Source organism: Natrix helvetica, assembly GCF_964273705.1.
Source record: "Natrix helvetica genome assembly, chromosome: 6".
NCBI classification, from domain to species: Eukaryota; Metazoa; Chordata; class Lepidosauria; order Squamata; family Natricidae; genus Natrix; species Natrix helvetica.
The window spans coordinates 54,489,799-54,509,396 of NC_138553.1; the positions used below are offsets into that span (position 1 = coordinate 54,489,799).

Consider the following 19,598-nt stretch of genomic DNA (forward strand, 5'->3'; position numbering starts at 1 on the left):
TTTGAGAATATTGGTTTTATTTTTTAAAAATGAAAAAGCTATTTCCATTCTATATAGAATTTAAGTCAATAGAGTCATACCTTTTAAATATTTTGTAAACCTTTTGTAAATATTCATGTACCTAGTTACCATTTTATCTATGTCAATTGTTGCGGGAAATGGGATGGGGGAAATCAAAAGTTTTGTCTGGCATAATTGCAGATAAGAACTTTAGGAAACTTTTATTTTATTTACTAAAGTTTTTTCTCATGATATAATGGATATTGTGAAATGGATAAATTTATTTTATAAATACCAGTTTGCCTCTTTTTCAATTGTCTGAATTAATTCATTGTAAATTATTTTTACTTTTCCATACATTCCTTTTAAAAAAATTATACTGTATATTTCAATTTCTCTTCTTTTGCCTCCTTGGAATACTATTGGTTGCCATTGCAAGACTAGAGAGAAGTAGATCTAGAAAACAGTTTGTTTCAGCTTGGGAAATGTGCTAATTATGACAGCAAATAATGCAATTCATATTCAAAATGTGCATTGGAATAGACTTTGTATTTCAAAAAAAATCTAAAAAATTATTTCTAGGAGAATTAACTATAGAAGGAAAGGAGTTATGATTTAATGTCATGTTCATGCTACACAATAGATACTGTTGGTTTATAAGAGATAGTCTATAATGCAAGACATGGGAGAAGGGATAATGGAAATACCCTTCCAGATGGAATGACTTTTTCTGCTTGCCAGGGGCAGTAACACCCAAAATATGCTTCTCATTTATCTTCATTGAATTAATTAGAAATGTTTCATCAATACTGAGTATTTTAATGTTTATTTTGTTCATGATTCACATTTATTTCGCATCTTGCATCTTTGCAAAAAGATAATGCTTATTACACTTCAGTTCCTTTTTAGTATATTGTATCTCAGTGTATAGAATATAAATATTTTTGATGTGTCCACAAACAACAGCCATTTCTGTGGACTGATACCATGGTTTATGTTGTTTTCTATTTATTGAGCAGATATTGATGAATGTTCAGATGGCTTTGTTCAGTGTGACAGCCGTGCCACCTGTATTAACCTACCTGGATGGTACCACTGTGAGTGCAGGGATGGTTACCACGATAATGGCATGTTTTCATCTAGTGGAGAATCATGTGAAGGTATGAAGGGCATCATACTTAATTTGGTATTCCTATGAAATTGTGTTTGAGTGATACTAATCATCTTGATTTAGGCTAAGTATTCATTGCATTGAGCCCAGAGACCTCATAAAGGGCAAACAAACATTATCTTTATTGTAACTTATATCCCCACAAAACTAGGGTTATCTGGAACTGAGCATTATTTCAGCAATATGACCCATTGCAATTTACTTCAGAAAAAATAAATGCTATATCAATGCACATAAAATATTTTTCCATGGGATTCATCCTTCACCTCTTTCCATGTCCCTCTGAAAGAACTTTCTATTTCTTTGCTCTTTCTGAAACAACTGCTCTCCCTAAAATATTTTGGGGAAACTAAGAGCCTTCTTGAAATGTTGGATGGCATGGAAAGAATAAATGACCTCAATTCAATCTTAATCTTGACTTCCGATGGCAACGTAGGTGCTGATGGACGTTCCCTTGGGAATGCCAGCCCCGAGATTGTATTAGGCTGCTAGAACAGCATAAATCAGCTATCTGGCAGTTTGAAAACTTCCCCCTCAGGAAAAGAGGGGGAGATGAGCAATTGGGTTAGGGTAGAGCTCCCTTAGACCCACAGGAGTAATTCTGGGGGTTGAAAGGTGAGAGCCCCCCTGCAGCCCGATAGTGCTCCACTCCCGGGGCATCTCTGCAGAACAAAGCACCAAAACCACTCCTGCTATCAACGCATTAATCTACATTTGAAAAAGAAGCAGGCGGAGTGAAGACAGGAGGGACTATAATCGCAAGTATAAAACTTAACTCAAGTTAAGTTTGAGTTTGAGATTTACTACAACTTCCTTCTGTGAAGATTAAAGGGGATAAAAGAGAAGATGGCGCCTAAACATCAAAGGGCATGGTGAAAGTGAAACTTAAGAAGCAAGTATCTGTTAAATGCTTGCTAAAGTTGTAAAAAGAATCAAGAGATCAAGATTAAACAAAACAGTATTGGTTCACTAACAAGCTATAAAAATTAACAAGTTTGGGGGTTAGGTGGACTTTTTGGATAAGCAATTTGGCCGCTGAAAAGTTTGATTTGAGTATTTGGAAATGGCTTCAAAGCAAACTAAATTAACTGCCTCTAAGAGCACTGGAAGCTCTCCAGCCCAGACACAAAAACTGCAATCTTTATTACTCCCAGCAGAAACATTAACACTTGAAGCCCTTCAAAGTAACCTTCAAATGCCTTAAAGGAACAAGCTTCTGCTCTGGAAGGCAAAATTACTCAAGCCCTTAAAGAGGTGTCTAATGAAATGTCTGATATTATGGACTTAATCCAAACTCATAACCAGCAAATAAGAGAAGATATAGTGGATACATTTAAGGGTTTGCTTGGTTACGTAACATCACTGGAGGATAGAGTGGAAGAAATCAATCAGTCCAATATGAATTTGGAGAATAAGGTTGTAGACATTCAAAGCAAGATTGATAAGTCAGAGGCAGAAGTCACAATGACACAATATAGAGTTATGGAGTTTGCTTTGAGAATAAGAGGCTTGAAAGAAAGTAACCAAGAAGAAAATTTAAAAGAGATATTTGTGGAAGCTTTTGTCCAATTAACTGGTGAATCCAAGACCGAATATGACTGGCAGATGGACAAAATTTACCATGTAAATTCATGGATTGCCAGACGGAGACAACTATCAAGAGATATTGTAATCTATTTTGTTACCAGGAAAATAAGGAATGGGATATTACAAGCGACGTATAAAAACAAATTGCAGGTCGCAGGTCAAGAGGTGACAGTATTAAAGGAAATTCCCCTTAAAATGTTGAGATCTAGAAAGGATTATGCATTCCTAGTGGATGAACTCAGAACTCGCCAGATACAGTACAGATGGGAGGTTCCAGAAGGATTGGTGGTGAATTACTTAGGAGAAAGATATCGTCTTAGTTCAGTCTGGAAAGCAAGAGATTTTTACAGCAATGTATTAAAGGCTGGACAGCCCCCATCTCCAGGATCTAGAGGAAGAAAAGAAGCAAGGGAAAATAAACAGGAAGATATCCAGGCACAAGCGGGTGCTGCTCAAACCCTGGACTTACCTGAGATAGAACAAAGACAAACCTGAGCAGTTACCAAACGTAAAGACCAAGAATTAAAGATGCAACAAGCCCAGACAACAATCCAAGAAACTATAAGCATAAATACAGAAGCTGTAGGGGAAGCCAGACCAAAGATGAAATTCCAGCAGGATTTCCAGGTCACTCTTAAAAAGCTTCAAGGGGCTGAAGATGACAATTAAATTTCTAACCTGGAACGTTAATGGTTTAAACTCACCACAAAAAAGGAAAAAAATATTTCACTATCTGAAACAATTTAAAAATTATGTGATTTGTCTGCAAGAAACACATATTAGAACACAGGACCAGAAATATCTGATGAATGCAACATTGGGACTACATTTTGTGGCATCTGCTCCGGAGAAGAAAAATGGTATAGTTATATACTTAAGAATAGATTTAAAAGCTGAATTAATTGAAGCAAATCCTCAAGGAAGATATATTGCAATTGAACTATTAATAGAAGGAAAGAAAATACTTTTAACAGGAGTATATGCCCCCAATCAACAACAAGAAAATTTTTACAAGTGCTTCATACCAGATTAATAAAATGGGATTATAGATCGTGTATATTACTGGGTGATTGGAACCGAGTATTGGACACTATGAAGGACAAGAAGAGACTCTTGCAAAATACTCAAACATGAGCAAGATTGCCTAAATCTTTTTTTGACATGATAGATGATATGGAACTGAGAGATATCTGGAGAGAACGGAATCTTAAAGAACGGGACTTTACATTTTTTTTCCGATAGGCATCAATCCTTTTGTAGAATTGATTTTATGCTAATTACAAATGATTTCTTTCCAGGGTGAAGAAGACGAAGATATGTCCGAGAACTCTAACAGATCATAATCCAGTTTGGATGGAATTGGAATATGGAGAGGGATCTAGGAGGTCTTGGAGGTTAAATGAAAATCTATTTAGATACGAGAGAAATGTTACAGAATGCAAAAAATTATTGAAAGAATATTTTGCTTTTATTTTTTTTTCAATTTTATTAACAAACATGTAAAATACACACACACACAACTTAGACGTACAACACATTTACACAATGCAATACAAACAGGAGCTTCCTGTTCTTTCTAATAGCAATTATCAATCAATACCGCTCATCTTATATTATTTCCTCTTCTATTGTATTTTATTTGGATTTCACCATTCATAACTCTCTTGTTTTACTCATAACTATTATTTTTGAGTTTTGTTATATTCCTTCATTGATTCTTGTTTCTTTCCTCTATCCACCTATACCATTTATCCCATATCTGATAGAATTCTGATTCTTCTTTTCCCTGAATTTCTTTAGTTAATTTGTCTATTTCAGCACAGTCCATAACCTTTCTTATTATTTCATCTTCACTTGGAGTTAGTTTGTTTTTCCTTTTCTGGGCAAAAGCAATCCTTGCCGCCGTAATTATATGTAGTATTAAATACTGGATTTCTTTCTTGTATTTCGCAGACATTATTCCTAAAAAAAATTCAGGTTTCCATTCTATTTTAACCCCCGTTATTGCCTCCAGCCAATTTTTTATCTTTTTCCCAAATTTTTTAGCCTCCTCACAGGTCCACCATAAATGATAATATGTTCCGTGTATCAATTCGCATTTCCAACATTTTGGGGAGGTATTTGTTGAGATTTTAGTTAACCTTGTTGGTGCCAGGTACCATCTATAAAACATTTTGTACTGGTTTTCCTTGTATGCAACTGATAATGTCATTTTTAAGTTTGTTCCCCAAATTTTTTCCCATTTGTCTAATTCAATATTATAGCCAAAGTTCTGCGCCCATTTTATCATTTGTTCTTTCACAATTTCCTCTTCCATTTTATACTTCAGGAGAAATTTATATATTCTCCCTATCATCTTTCTATCTGAGCTTTGAATAATTTTATCCAATTCGTGTGGTTCTGTTTCGATGTCATATAATTTGGTATCTTTATTGTATTTAGTTTTGATTTGAAGGTAAGTTAGCCAGTCAACTTTCATGTTCTGTTCTGCCAATTCTTCAATTGTTTTTAAGTTTCCCTGTCTATCAATTAAGTCTCTATATCTTAGCATTTTGTTCAAATCTATAAAATTTGGATGGGTCGTCCTTTCTGTCGGTGATAGCCAATTTGGAATTTTCAAATAGTGGATTTTTTTTATTTTGAGCCATTTTTGCAATAACGCTCTTCTAATTAAATGATTTTGAAAGTATTTGTGCGTTTTATTTTTATCATCCCATAGGAATGTATGCCAGCCTGCTTGCAATTCATGGCCTTCCAAGGTCAAAATTCTTTTATTCTTTAGCTCTATCCAGTCTTTCACCCATGTTATTGTTACTGCTGATGCGTATAGATCCCAATTTGGTAGTGCTATACCTCCCCTCTCCTTGCTGTCTTGCATTGACTTTAGTTTAATCATCGCTTTTCATCCCTGCCAAATAAACCTAGCTGTAATTTTGTTTAATTCTTGAAAGAATTTTTTACCCAGATTAATAGGTGCGGCTTGCAACAGGAATAAGATTCTTGGTAAAATATTCATTTTAATTGTCGCTATATGTCCCATGAGTGATAGTTGAATATTTTCCAATTTTCTAAATCTTTTTTTATTTGTGTCACTAATTTATTATAATTATCGTCTTTAATTGTGGAACATTTTGCCGACACCCAGATCCCCAAGTATTTCACTTTCTTAGTTATTTGCATTCTGGTTGTTACTTCCAGTTCCTCTTCTTGCTTTTTTGTCATGTTCTTGGTTATCATTTTTGTTTTGTCTTTATTGATCTTTAATCCTGCCACTTCGCCATATTCTTCTAATTTTTGAATTAATTTCAGGCTGGATTCTACTGGGTCCTCTAGAACAAATACTAAGTCATGGGCATAGGCTTGGGCCTTATATTCTTCATTTTTGAGTTTTACACCTTTTATTCCCTGGTCCTTCCGGATTTCATTTAATAAAATTTCCAAAGTTAAAATAAACAGCAAAGGAGAGGGGGGGGGCATCCCTGTCTGACTCCTTTTTTATTTCAATCTTCTCTGTTAATTCTCCATTTATCAGAACTTTGGCTGTCTGATTGTTATAAAAGCCTTCTATCATTTTTATAAATTTTTCTCCAAATTTCATCTCGTCCAATAGTGCTATTATAAATTTCCAGATTACGTTGTCAAATGCTTTTTGTGTATCAAGGAAAACCAGTACCATTTGCTTTTCTGGATGCGCCTCGTAGTACTCTATTATGTCTAGGATGGTTTCATATTATTTTTAATGTGTCTGTGAGGTAGAAATCCGTTTTGGTCCGGGTGTATTCGTTCATTTAAAACCTGTTTAATTCTTCCTGCCATAATTGCTGCAAATATTTTATAATCGGAATTTAATAATCAAATTGGCCTGTAGTTTTGAATTTCTTGTAGGCTGGTTTCTTCTTTTGGGATTAGCAATATTATTGCTTCTGTCCATGATTCAGGTATCTTGGCTTTTCCTAAAACTTCATTAAACATTTCCACTCCTAGTTCTTCCAATATTATTTTATTATATTTGTATAGCTCCACCGGTATTCCATCTGGTCCTGGGGTTTTATTATTTTTCTGGTTTTTCAAGACTAATTCCACTTCAGCTAACGTTATTGGCCTGTTTATCGCCTCCCTTTGCTCTTTTGAGATTGGTGTTATCTTTTCTGTGTTTAAATAATGTTTTATTTTATTTTCCTCCATACTATCTTGTGCATATAGTTTTGTGAAGTATTTATGAATAATATTCTTCTTTTCTTCTGCTTTGTATTGAATTCTTCCCTCATCATCTTTTAATTGATATATCATCCTTTTTTCTCTTTAATTCTTCAGTCTGTATGCCAGCCATCGTCCAGGTTTGTTGGCTTGTTCAAAGTAATTTTGTCTGGCCGCTTTAATTTTCTGTGCTAAGTCCTTTTGAGTTGTTAAGTTGATCTTATGTTTTATTATCTCTCTTTTTTCTTTTTTAATTTTATTCTTTGGGTCTTTCTGTAGTTCATCTTCGGCTTCCATAAGTTCCTTTTGCATACATTCTTGTTGCTCTTTTTGTTTTCCAGTTTTTCTCGCCATGTAGGCAATCATAAGGCCTCTTGTGTATGCTTTCATAGTGTCCCAGAGATTTTGAATTGAGGTATCTTCTGTTTTATTTATTCTAAAAAATAATTTTAATTCTTTCTCCAGAATTTGAGTGTATTCTGTTTCATTTACTATATTTGAATTCATCATCCATCTTTTTCTTCTTCTTTGGCCTTTCCATCTTAATTTTATTGAATTGTCATCTGCCCACTCATTTGCTTCTATTTCAGTTTCGTCTACCTGATTGCATAGACCAGATGAAATCCAAGCCATGTCAATTCTTGATAGGGACTGGTGGGGGTTCGAATAAAAGGTATATTGCTTTCTTGTTTTGTGCCTTTCTCTCCAAATATCATGTAATTTATATTCCATTGCCATCTCAAAAAAGGATTTGGGTAGCATTTTTTTTTGTTTTATTTTTCTTTTTGCTTTCATAGTCCATTTTTTAATCCACTATTGCATTATAATCCCCAATTAAGCAAATATTTTCATATTCTAATTCATTTATTTTGTTGTGTAGTTTCCTATAAAATTCCTCTTGTTTCTGATTTGGTGCATATATGACTATTAATAGTATCGGTTTTTCTGTTGTCTCTAATTCAATCATTAGTATCCTGCCTTCTTCATCACCATAGACTTCTTTGGAATTTATTTTTTCCTTTATATAGGTTGCTATCCCTCTTTTTTTCTGCTAGTGTTGTGTATAATTTACCTTGTTTTTTATTTTCCAATAAGTTCTTATGGTCCCTTTTAATATGCACTTCCTGTATGCAGATTATATCTACCTTTAGTTTCTTCAGTTTGTTAAACATTTGCACTCTTTTTTTTTGGTGCGTTCAATCCGTTCAAGTTTATTGAGATAATTGTTATTTCCTGGTCCATCTTTAGATGGGGTTTTTCTTGTTACTTCTAGTTTGTATCTGACTCTTCCCACTCGCACCTTCCTTTTCTGCTCTCTCTCTTTCTTGCCTCTGTTCTTCTTTCCTGTTTCTTTCTATATCTTCTGATGTTTCTTCCTCTTGGCCTCGCCTTCCCCTTTGTAGCTCCTCTTTACTTCCTTGTTCTTCTTCCCCTGTACAGTATCTCTCATAGAATTCCTGCGCTTCTTCTATATTCTCTATCTTATATCTTTTCCCTTGCCATGTCACCAGTACCCCTTCTGGTATCAGCCATCTGTACATTATTCTGTTTTTATTTAACTGGTTTGTTAGAAATTGGTATTGTCTACGTCGTTCACGGATTCTCCGTGGAATCTGGTTAAGCGTGATCAACTCTTTTCCCTGGTATGTAAATGTCCCTTCTCTGGTTTTTTTGTATACCTCATCTCTGGTTGTTTTTTTTGGCAAATCTTGCATGCACTTCTCTTGGGAGTCTGTGTCTTCTGGCATAATTAGTATGCACTCGGTAAGCTTCATCAATATCTCCTCTCAAGTCTTGTTCTTTCCTCTGTAGCATTTCGGCAAAGATTTCGATAATTTTCCCTTTCAGATATTCCTCCTTCTCTTCCGGTATGTTTTGGAATCTTAAATAGAATGCAGCTCTTTCATTTTCAAGTCGCATTATTGATAACTCTAGTTCTTTATTCAATTGTCTATATTCTAGCTCCATTTTTTCCACCTTCTGGTCTGTTTGTTCTATTTTTGTTTCAATGTTCTGGATTTTCTGTTCATTGATTGCTAAGGCGGTCTGTATCTTTTCAATTTTATCATCCACGGTTTTCATATTTCCTTTTAGTTCTCCTATTTCATTTTTCACTTCTTCATGGTTCCTCCTTGTCTCTTCATGATTTGTAGCTGTCACTTCTTGATTTCTTATAAGCGTCTCTTGTATTGTTTGGAGCATTAATTGCATACTTTGCAATGTTGGTGCTGGCCCTGTTGTTTCTGCCATCTTTCTACCTTTCTCCAGTCCTAGTGCGCTCTCAATTGATCTTTGATTTGAGGAGGGGGGTGTTGCCAGAGTCGTATTAGGTGTGGTTTTTTAAATTGACTTTCCTGAAGTTGCCATTTTTATCCCCCTAATTTTCCTTGTCCACAATTGCATATAAGTTCTACTTTGCTTCTACTTTATCAACAATATCAATGTTATCAGTCTTATCAATCTTATCAATAGTTATCTATCTCAATATTTAGTAGTAATTAACCTTCCTTAATATCATGTTTCAGTATCTACACATTCCTATGTATTATTCCATTCTATTTAAATCCTTAATTATCATATATCTTATCATTATATATCACACAGTTTTCTTATACAGATTAAGATCTCTCCAGTGTATCAATTATAAGGGTAATAGGTAATAAAAGGTTAGTGATTTTTCCAGACCGCAGGTTCCAGTTTTGATCCACTAGATTTCACCCTCTGTTCAGTATCAGTGTTAGCGTCAGTCAATTAATACAGCCAGTCCAGCTACCAGGGGAAATAAGGGTGGGTGGGTGGGTAGTGATCGTTCCAGTAGAGCAAGAGAAAAAAAAAGTCAGCAAATCGACAACCAGCCCCAATTTTGAACACTTCTTTTGTACTTTCCAAGACTTTTCAAAAATTACACTGTCTTACTCCTGTTATCCATGCCAGGATTTTGCTTTCTCTCTGGGCTATTTAGTTCAAGTTATTTACGCTGTCAATTCACAGACCGTAAATCTGCTCTCACAGCTTCTCGGCAAAAGTCTGAAAAAATCTCCTTCTCAGGGCCTCCTTCTTTCCAGCTCACCTTTCTGCCAGATATGTGTTGTTTCCCTCTTCTTTGGGTTGTAGTAACGGATACCTCAATTTCACCTGCTCTGTCTTTTTGCCTCCTTCTTATGTGGCCGCCATTGTTCAGTCCTGACAAAGTGGCAGGGTGATTCCTCGTCCGTTTAGTGGGTTTCTCCTGCCGCTGGGAGGATTTGCCTTATCATCCCAGCATTTTCAGAGTTTCCCCCTTAATCTGTTGGTCCCTACAGGATCCACAGCACTCAAATATGAGCCCAAACGAAGAAGTTGGAGTTAAAGATCAGGAGAGCTCCCGTTCCTCAGCTCCAGACATGCTGACATCACCACAGGAAGTCCGAAATCCAATCATTTATTAGGATTGACATTCTGGTGTGAACTCATGTGGAGACAAAACTGCTTTCGCTTAATTGCGTTTGAACTTTACCCCTGTATCCCATCCCTTCTGTCCTGCGTCATAACTCATATTCTCCAACTAGGCTGTAGACATGCGATCCGACTCCTGCCGAAGGCATGCATGGAATCCCCCCCCCCCAAGCCAGCCTGATAATAGTCATGGCAACGCTTTAGAAGTTGACACATAAATTTTGTAACATATTTATTCATAACACAAACCAAGGCAAAGTAAAGCTTGGTTAAGCTACTTTGTGCACATTACAGATATTCCTTTGATATTATGGATGTCGAACAAAATGGAATAACCAGTATGCCTTCATCAGATAAATAACTGGAAATGTCACTTGATGTCCACATGCACATTCATATTCCATGAAATTGGGTAGACTTTTGGCAGTTGTTTGGGACTGGGAAAATGGATGAGAAGGAAGATATTCTAAAAACTGCAAGTGGCCTCATTTTGAAAAACAGCCAATGTTTTAAAGATAGGTTTTGCTCTTTTCCATTTTATAATTGCCCCACAGCTTCATAAGTAGCATTGCGGCAGATCATGATACTTTCTTACAATGCCTCATTAGAAAGAGTACAATGTTGGGATATTATTCTAAAAGTGGTGGTGAACAAAAACAAAAAGAGATTGGAGCTTCCTCTGGTCTGCTTCATCTCCAACTTTCCCAGAATATCTTTATGGCTTTGTAATACTTGCATAAAATCTCTCTAAATCCAGTACCTCATACACAATTAGTGGATTAACTGAGCAAAATGGCTTTGTATGCACTCACTTACAAGTTATGTTTAGATGCTATAGAATTACTCTGTATTTATTAGAAGATTACTATATTAGAGCAATGGAAGGATCATACAATCTTCCACTTTCAACATGCCTACCAGCTTGACTGCATAATTATCTGTATGTGTTTCCTCAGGAAATGTGGATAGGGGATACAGGTAGCCCTCAATTTACAACCATTTACTTAGCAACCAAACAAAGTTAAAACAGCACTGAAAAAAATGACTGGCCTTTGCACTTATGACTGTCACAGCATTACCATGATCATGTGATCAAATTAGAGCACTTAACAACTGGCATGTATTTTTGACATTTGCAACATCTGGGCTTTTGACAAATAAAGTCAATAACCACATGATTCACTTAATAACTGCAGTGATCATTTAACAACTGGGGCAAAAAAGGTCATAAAATTAGGTGTGATTCACTTAACAACTACCTTATTAAGCCACAGAAATCAGGGCCCCAATTGTGGTCATAATTTGAGAACAATCTGCATATGATCAGGCAATTTCTGTATAATCATAATTTTATAGGCAGACTTTATTATAGGCATTGATTACTAGATTTTCAGGAAAGGAAAAGAAACGTTTATTGTTATCTAAATAAAACCATTCCATTTTATGTTTTTGCTTTTGCTTTACATATTTAATATACTGTACATTTTAAGAAACCTCTTTTAACCCTATAAAACATTTACCAACAGTAAAATAATAATATGCTGCTTTTAAAATTTGTAGAAATGCTACAGTTAGAAAAAAAGTACAGAAGTATTGCAAACTTAGCTGTACAAAGATTAGGCATTTGATAAATGGCAATTATTTAGTGGGCCTGTACTTGGTACATCTAAGATATTATGCTGAAATGAAACTTCAAGGTATATTTATGTAGAAGCTTTGTGTTATGTTTCTCAGGAAAGACAATACAGCACATTCTGTTATGAACTATTTAAATCAAGAAGAGGTAAGAAAACCTCTTTCATTTTGGTAGGATTAACATTTAAATTTTCATTCAATCTTTACTTATTAAGTGTCTAAAATCTAAATATAATTAATCTTACAGGAGTAAAGAAATGTCTCTTTCCTTGGAAAGAAAAAGCTGTTTGAATGTATTATTGCAGAAGATCAATTCATAAGGAGATAAGTCTTCCTAAGAAATTAGACAGCCCTATGATGCCTGTTAGTATTCCCAATTTAGATTGCTGGCATCACAGGATGGAGTCTAGAGATACAAGGAGACCCATGAAAGCATCCATATTTTTTCAAATAAAATATATTCCCAAGTACTTGACAATATTAAAACTATGATGCAAAATACTTTCCCATCTGTAATTTAGAGTAAAAAGCACAACATAATGCAAGCATAATAAAGAAAAAATAATACTGTTACAGGAACACTGAAATTATTTTGCACTTACACATCTCTAATATATAAATTTGAAATAACTAAATCAGTGTGGTTAGTAATGCTGCATACCAGTCCTCTGAACAGTATAATTCTTACATGTGCACTTGTTGCTCGAATCTAATTCCTAGTGAGTTGACATTGGGTACTAGCCATTTGGAGAAAATATGCATTTGTGTTTTATGAATAAATGTCAGTTTGTAGGTATTTGTCTTCACTAATTTTTCAGCTGGTTATAAGGCAGACATGATATCTAAATTAGTTCTATACTGTATGTATCATTTTTAACAGAGCAATTTTTTCAAGTATACGTAGCAATGTTCTGAAGATGCTTTACACACACAGACACACACACATTACTTCTAATTAAAGTAGGATAATATTTTTGAAGTGTATAATGTACTCAAAATGGTAAATTAGACATACTTTTGATATTTACTAATGAACATTGAATTTTACTGATACATAGCACTTTCTTATTTCTAACAAGCATTTATGTAAAAGTTTAGAGCCTCTAATTCTTTACAAAAGATGTTTGGGAAAACCTTGCTTTTCCTTTTTTTGTTTTTTGTTTTGTTCAGTTTTTGAACCTTTCAAAACATGTGACCTGATATTGCATTGTATAGATGACTTTGTATCTTTGACTTGTCTTCTGCTGCACAGTACTAAACAAATACAGAATCTCCTAGCACACAATTTTTATTCTGATAAAATGAAACATACTGTATTCATGTATTCATGTATACATTCATGTATTTTAATTGCTCTTATAATGAACTATGAAATAGTTTTTTGCTGTATATTAGTATGGAATTCTGCCTTTGACTGAAAATTACTGAGGTTTCTTTTATTGACCAGTTGCAGATAGTGATTGATGCCTCCACCTCTTTCTACAGATATTGATGAATGTGGAACTGGGAGGCACAGCTGTGCCAATGACACCACTTGTTTTAATTTGGATGGAGGCTATGACTGTCGATGCCCTCATGGAAAGAACTGCACAGGAGACTGTATCCATGAAGGGAAGATCAAACACAATGGACAAATCTGGGTGTTGGAAAATGATAGGTGCTCCATTTGCTCTTGCCAAGTGAGTTGGGAGATCCTCTGGGAATGTGAGAAAGTAAGAAATGAGAAAGAACTGAAAACAGATATTTCGGGGGGAGTGTGTTGACGTGCTACATGACAGATATTCATTGATTAACATGAACAGAATTATAATTTATAGCATAACTAGGACATTATTCTGAAGAAGAATTGTCTACCTAACTCAATGCTTTATCTGATTACCTGGGGATAATCACTGTAATTTTTTTTCAATTGTAAATAATATTGTTGTTAGGTCATCCTTATTATAAATTACATATGCTTTTAAAAGTCTTTAACTTTAATGCTTAGTGCTGCAAACTACTGCACTACTTCATAAGTGACATTTTGCTATCTCTTACAATGGCAGACTGGCTATGTAATGTGCCGACGGATGGTCTGTGACTGTGAAAATCCCACTGTTGATTTATTTTGCTGCCCTGAATGTGATCCAAGACTGAGTAGTCAATGTTTACATCAAAGTGGGGAGATTCTATACAATAGTGGGGATACATGGGTTCAAAGCTGTCAACAGTGCCGATGTTTGGTAAGTCTTCACACCATTTTATTTATTTATTCATTTATTTATTTTTTGTTCTCAAATGAACTCTGGCACAATTAAAGTAATATTATTTATTATTTATATATAACTTAACTGTTGTTTATTAATTTACATTAGTTTTTGTTGCATTTTTATATAGTTGACTTTTATATTTCTCAAATAATCTTGATTAAAATTTCAGATAAGTGACTAGTACACACCGAAGTAGCAGATAGACATCATGAATCTTGGCATGAAAGCAATGCATTGGTATTAATAATGATTGAAAGAAAAAAAACAATATAGGTAAAATATACTGCAAATATTTGACTTAAAGTTCATTAACAGCACACAGAGAAAAGTTATCTAAGACAACGGACAATTCAGATCAAGTTACGGTAGTATAATTGAGGCCTATGATTTTAATGTAAAACAGTAAAACATTAATAATTCAGTGTTTAATTATGGAACTTGATATAATTTAAACAATGGTTCCTGAAATGGACCTTTAATTGTTTAATGTTGATTTTTCAGTTTCAGCACTTGCAAACACATAAATATCACAAATGAACAATGGATAGGATATGCTAGAATACTAAACAATTTATTTTTAGCCAAAAATAAGTTCTATGAGTATCAGTAGGATTGTTATGGATGGAAAATCAGTAACTGAATAATATCAAATAGTAGATTTGAACATAGATTCTAAATCTAAACGTAGATTTCCAGTTTATTGCATGAAGCCTGATATAAGCCTGATACTAAGCTCAATATAAAGATTATGAAGTTCTGATCTAATTCAAATATACAATATTATCTGTAGAAGTTAATTGTCTAAAAACAAGTGCTTATGGCACAATATGAAAAAGTTGTATACATACTCCCTATTTTTCCTGGAAGTCTCATTAATAACTTAAGTGACTGTTCTTAGCATATAGTCCATGACAGCAATCAGATGATTTTCAACATTTCATGGATTAGCAAACAATGACAATGATTTTATTCATACATAGGGTACATCCAATACATACATACATACATACATACATACATACATACCTAGATATACACATATTATTACAACATACATCATAACTTTTGATCTGCCTTTTTAACAGCAGGGAGAGGTTGACTGCTGGCCTTTGTCTTGTCCTGAGATGGACTGTGAATTCAGCATACTCCCTGAGAATGAGTGTTGCCCACATTGTGCCAGTGATCCTTGTCAAGCAGACACCATTAAAAATGATATCACCAAGACTTGTCTGGATGAAACTAATATAGTCCGATTCACTGGCTCATCCTGGATCAAGCATGGCACAGAATGCACTCTCTGCCAATGCAAGGTATAGAAAAGTACAACTTTTTTTAGCTGGTTTTATAAAATGTAGTAACATTTGCATCTTTGCTCTAGGTTTCTACAGCTGAAATAGATGGCATTCCAATTTAATTAGAATAATGTTTACATGCACCACTCTTATTTATGCCAGGCACTACATGACTTTGCAAGTGAAAATAGCAAATATATATGTTTTATGGAAATATATTGATTCCGTTAAGATAAATTACTCAAGAATATCAAATTATTTTCCAGGATATGTAAGCTATAATTTAACCTTCCCTTTTTGAGGGTAGGACAAGAAGCAATGGGTGGAAACTAATCAAGGATAGAAGCAACTTTGAACTAGGGACAAATTTCCTGACAGTTAGAACAATTAATCAGTGGAACAACTTGCCTCCAGAAGTTGTGAATGCTCCAACACTGGAAGTTTTTAAGAAGATGTTGGATAACCATTTGTCTGAAGTGGTGTAGGGTTTCCTGCCTAAGCAGGGGTTGGACTAGGACACCACCAAGGTCCCTTCCAACTCTGTTCTATTCCCCTCTTGCTCAATTTTCTATGAAAACAGACAACTTGTTGGAGAAAATCTTGATATTTTGATTATGACAATCTTTTTATATTTCAGAAAATCAGAAAGGGAAATACTATAATTCTTTCTTCCAGTTTGCTCGGAGGGTCGTTATGAGTGCTCCGAAGGCTTGAGGGACCTTCAGGACACTTCCCTGAAGCCTCCAGAGCAGTCAAAACGACCCTCCGAGCAAACCGGAAGTCCATTTCCAAACTTCCGGTTTGCCTGTAGGGCCGGGTTTTTGCGCTCCAGAGGCTTCAGGGAAGCTCATGAAGCCTCCGGAGGGCCTCCGGGGTGCGGGGGAGACTCTTTTTGCCCTCCCCAAGCTCCTATAAAGCCTCTGGAGCCTGGGGAGGGCGAAAAATGGCTTTAAAAAGGGTGAACTCAGCTGGCCAGCGCGCACATGCGCGCTGGCCAGCTAACAGAGCAGCGCCTTGTGTGCCCTGACAAATGGCTCCGTGTGCCACCTGTGGCACACGTGCCATAGGTTCGCCATCACTGAGCTAAGAGGAAACTGGAATAAAATTGTTTTCACTTATAGATAAACACATGAGATAAAATATAATTTTATAATTCTTTCTGAACTAAAATGAGTGGTGATTCTTGAAACTCAAAGCTTAGATTTTATTATGTCCAAAGACTAGCATGGAACAATACAATAATTTTAAAAAATCACATGACAACGAGGGGGAAATATACAAAAGATTTGAGGTATAATTAAAACTGCCACGATGGGTCCTAATAAGTAGTCAAAACCCTAAAATGTATAATGGGCAAGCTAGTCCTGGATAAGCATAAAAAAGATGAAATCAAGATAAAACTAGAACCATTATAAAATTACTGTATTGTGTAGACAATATACTAGTCAATTCTAGGGAACAAAAGAATTGTTAGAAAACAAAATATCTGTTTTGAATGTCAAGATTTTCCTTTTTGCTTCCTAATATAATTGATGTAGTCTTTTTGGGTATGATATCAGGGAAATGAGTGTTATAAAAAAAACTTGCATCTGCATCAAAGAATCATATGATACATCTGTAACTAAATGAACACTACAGATTTTTGTTCAATCTAATTTATTTTCATTTGTCCAATTTTTCTTCTACTCCTCATAAAATTGGTTTCTATGAACAAAACTATCACTGTTCAAGGCAGTCCTATTTACAGTATATATAAATCATGATGCTTGTCATTTTGAAAAGGTGATTCTTTTCATTCCCTCCCACCCCCAATTGAAATATTTTAAAGAACCAACATTTAGGGATTGTTCGCATCAGAAAGAAGGGTTAGTTATTCTCTCTCTGCTTTTGGAGAGAAATCAATTTTCCATTATTTGTTAAAATTTGTAAAGAAATTTAACAAATCATACCTGGAAGAATTAGTGTTACACCAAACCTGAAAGCATTTTTAAGTTCTTAAAATATGATAAAGTATTCTTGCTCCTGCTGTGTACTATAGGTTATTGCATCATAGTCCAACCCTAATATGGATTACGTTTTTCTTTGTACTCAAGAAAATCAAAAGCTAATTAGACTTACATTTCAGTCAATCAGAATAGAGCTGGAAGGGACTTTGGAGGTCATCTAATCTAGCTGCCTGCTCAAGCAGGAAAACCTGTACCATTTCAGACAAGTAACTGTTCAGTCTCGTCTTAAAAATCTCCAGTGATGAAGCCCTGACAACTTCTGAAGGCAGGCTATTCCACTGGTTAATTGTCCTCATTGTTAGGAAGTTTTAGTAATTAAGAACTGTCTCCTTTAAGAAACTATCTCATGGAAAATATAGGCAGAGACTGCCTTATGGGAAATGTAGTTCCATGACATGTGATCACATCTCTGCATATGATTGGCCACTGGGGCATCTTGCCCACATGCAAAGTTTATAGCCGGGCATTTTAAATGCTTTTGTGAACCGGAATAGTAGTGTTCTACATCTCCGCTCAGCATGGGGATAAATTCATCATCTTTTTACACTACGTGATGGGACATATCATGGAAAGTCGGAAGTATCTTAACACTGAACTGTAAGTTTTGCTATTAAGAATACCTGATAATAAACTTGATCTGAAAGAGATTCCTAAGCGTGGAGTTAACTGCATGCCCCGAGCAAGCCTACAACACTCGAGGCAGAACAGCGGTACTAATACTTCACGTGATTTTAATTGTGTGTCTCTGTTTATACAACCAATTGGTTGCAGCGGCACACTGCTGACTCATGTTTAAGTGATTGTCCACTAGGACTCCAAGGTTCCTCTGACAGTTAGCATTCACTTTGCCCTGGATCTGCTGGAAAGAAAACACCCAAATTCATTATCCTCAGGATTGTGACACAATTATTTTACTTCATAAAAGAGAAATGTTTAGTGTATAAATGGTTCTTCTAGCACAGGGGGTGTCAAACTCAATTTCATTGAGGGCCACATAAGGGTTGTGTTTGACATCAGGTGGCTGAGGTGGGCATGGCCAGGGTGAGCGTGACCAGCTTGACATCACTCATGTTGAGGGCATATGTGGTGGCCCGAGCACTCTGCCAGTAGAAATGAGCTCCCAAGTTCCATTTTCAGCTGTGACAGCCTCCTGCAACCCTCTGCCAGTGAAAACCAATTTCGTTGTATTTATTTTGTACAATGACAATAAAGGCTATATATGCATTTAAAATGGAGCGGCCCTCCCGAGTTCCATTTTCCCTGGCAGAGGCACTGCAGGCTGGTCCTTCGCTATTTCAAGGGTGGCCCCGCAGGGCAGATCTAACAACCCCATAGGCTGGATCCAGCCCCCAGGCCTTGAGTTTGACACCCCTGTTCTAGCAGAATATCACACACACACAAACACACATTTGTGCTTTATTCATAACAAAGTGCACTTAAAAATTATGTATTTTCAGTGTCATGCATTAAATAACTCCAATATTCTAATTCAAATGAGCCTCATTACTTGCTATATGAGTATAATGTGATACTATAAAATAGAATATTAATGTTATAAATGTTCTTGGACTGCATATAAAGGAATGGAATAAGACTTCAACTTGCAATAAAATAATTTTATTCAAAATTATACAATTACTTTTATATATGAATAATTATATGAATATAATCATGACATAAGATGTTGTGTCAATTTCTTAGTCCTTAAGTGCAGCCTTAAATATATTTAAGTTTTAAAGTGTATTTAAAGTGGTCCGGTTTTCTTCATTCTTGTAGCAAACAGTGATATGAAGGCTAAAGAATGCAAATTTGATAGTAACAGGAAAACTAAATACATGTGTTTTTTACTGTAGAATAATAATATGCAGTTCTAGAATAATATCTAGTTCTTAGAATAATATTATATGCTGTAGAATAATATGTAGTTTCTTCCTAAATACTTCTGAGATCAAGTCTAAGTTATTTTTATTTAGGTTAATGTTTATTTAAAGAGTTGTAGGTTGTTGCATGATTACATACACTATAA

At 35.1% G+C, this 19,598-nt stretch overlaps 1 protein-coding gene across 6 annotated transcripts in view; it reads left to right on the forward strand.

The window, feature by feature from the left end:
- NELL2 (neural EGFL like 2) overlaps positions 1-19,598 on the forward strand; it is a 407,393-nt gene that overhangs the window by 386,213 nt on the left and 1,582 nt on the right. For 5 of the 6 annotated variants that reach the window (XM_081957428.1, XM_081957429.1, XM_081957433.1 and 2 more), the window contains 4 exons: positions 1,020-1,160; positions 13,511-13,704; positions 14,071-14,247; positions 15,360-15,584. In XM_081957428.1, coding sequence (XP_081813554.1) covers positions 1,020-1,160; positions 13,511-13,704; positions 14,071-14,247; positions 15,360-15,584 — 737 coding nt within the window. The remainder of the gene's footprint in view (positions 1-1,019; positions 1,161-13,510; positions 13,705-14,070; positions 14,248-15,359; positions 15,585-19,598) is intronic. The other variant, XM_081957430.1, reaches the window with a different exon arrangement.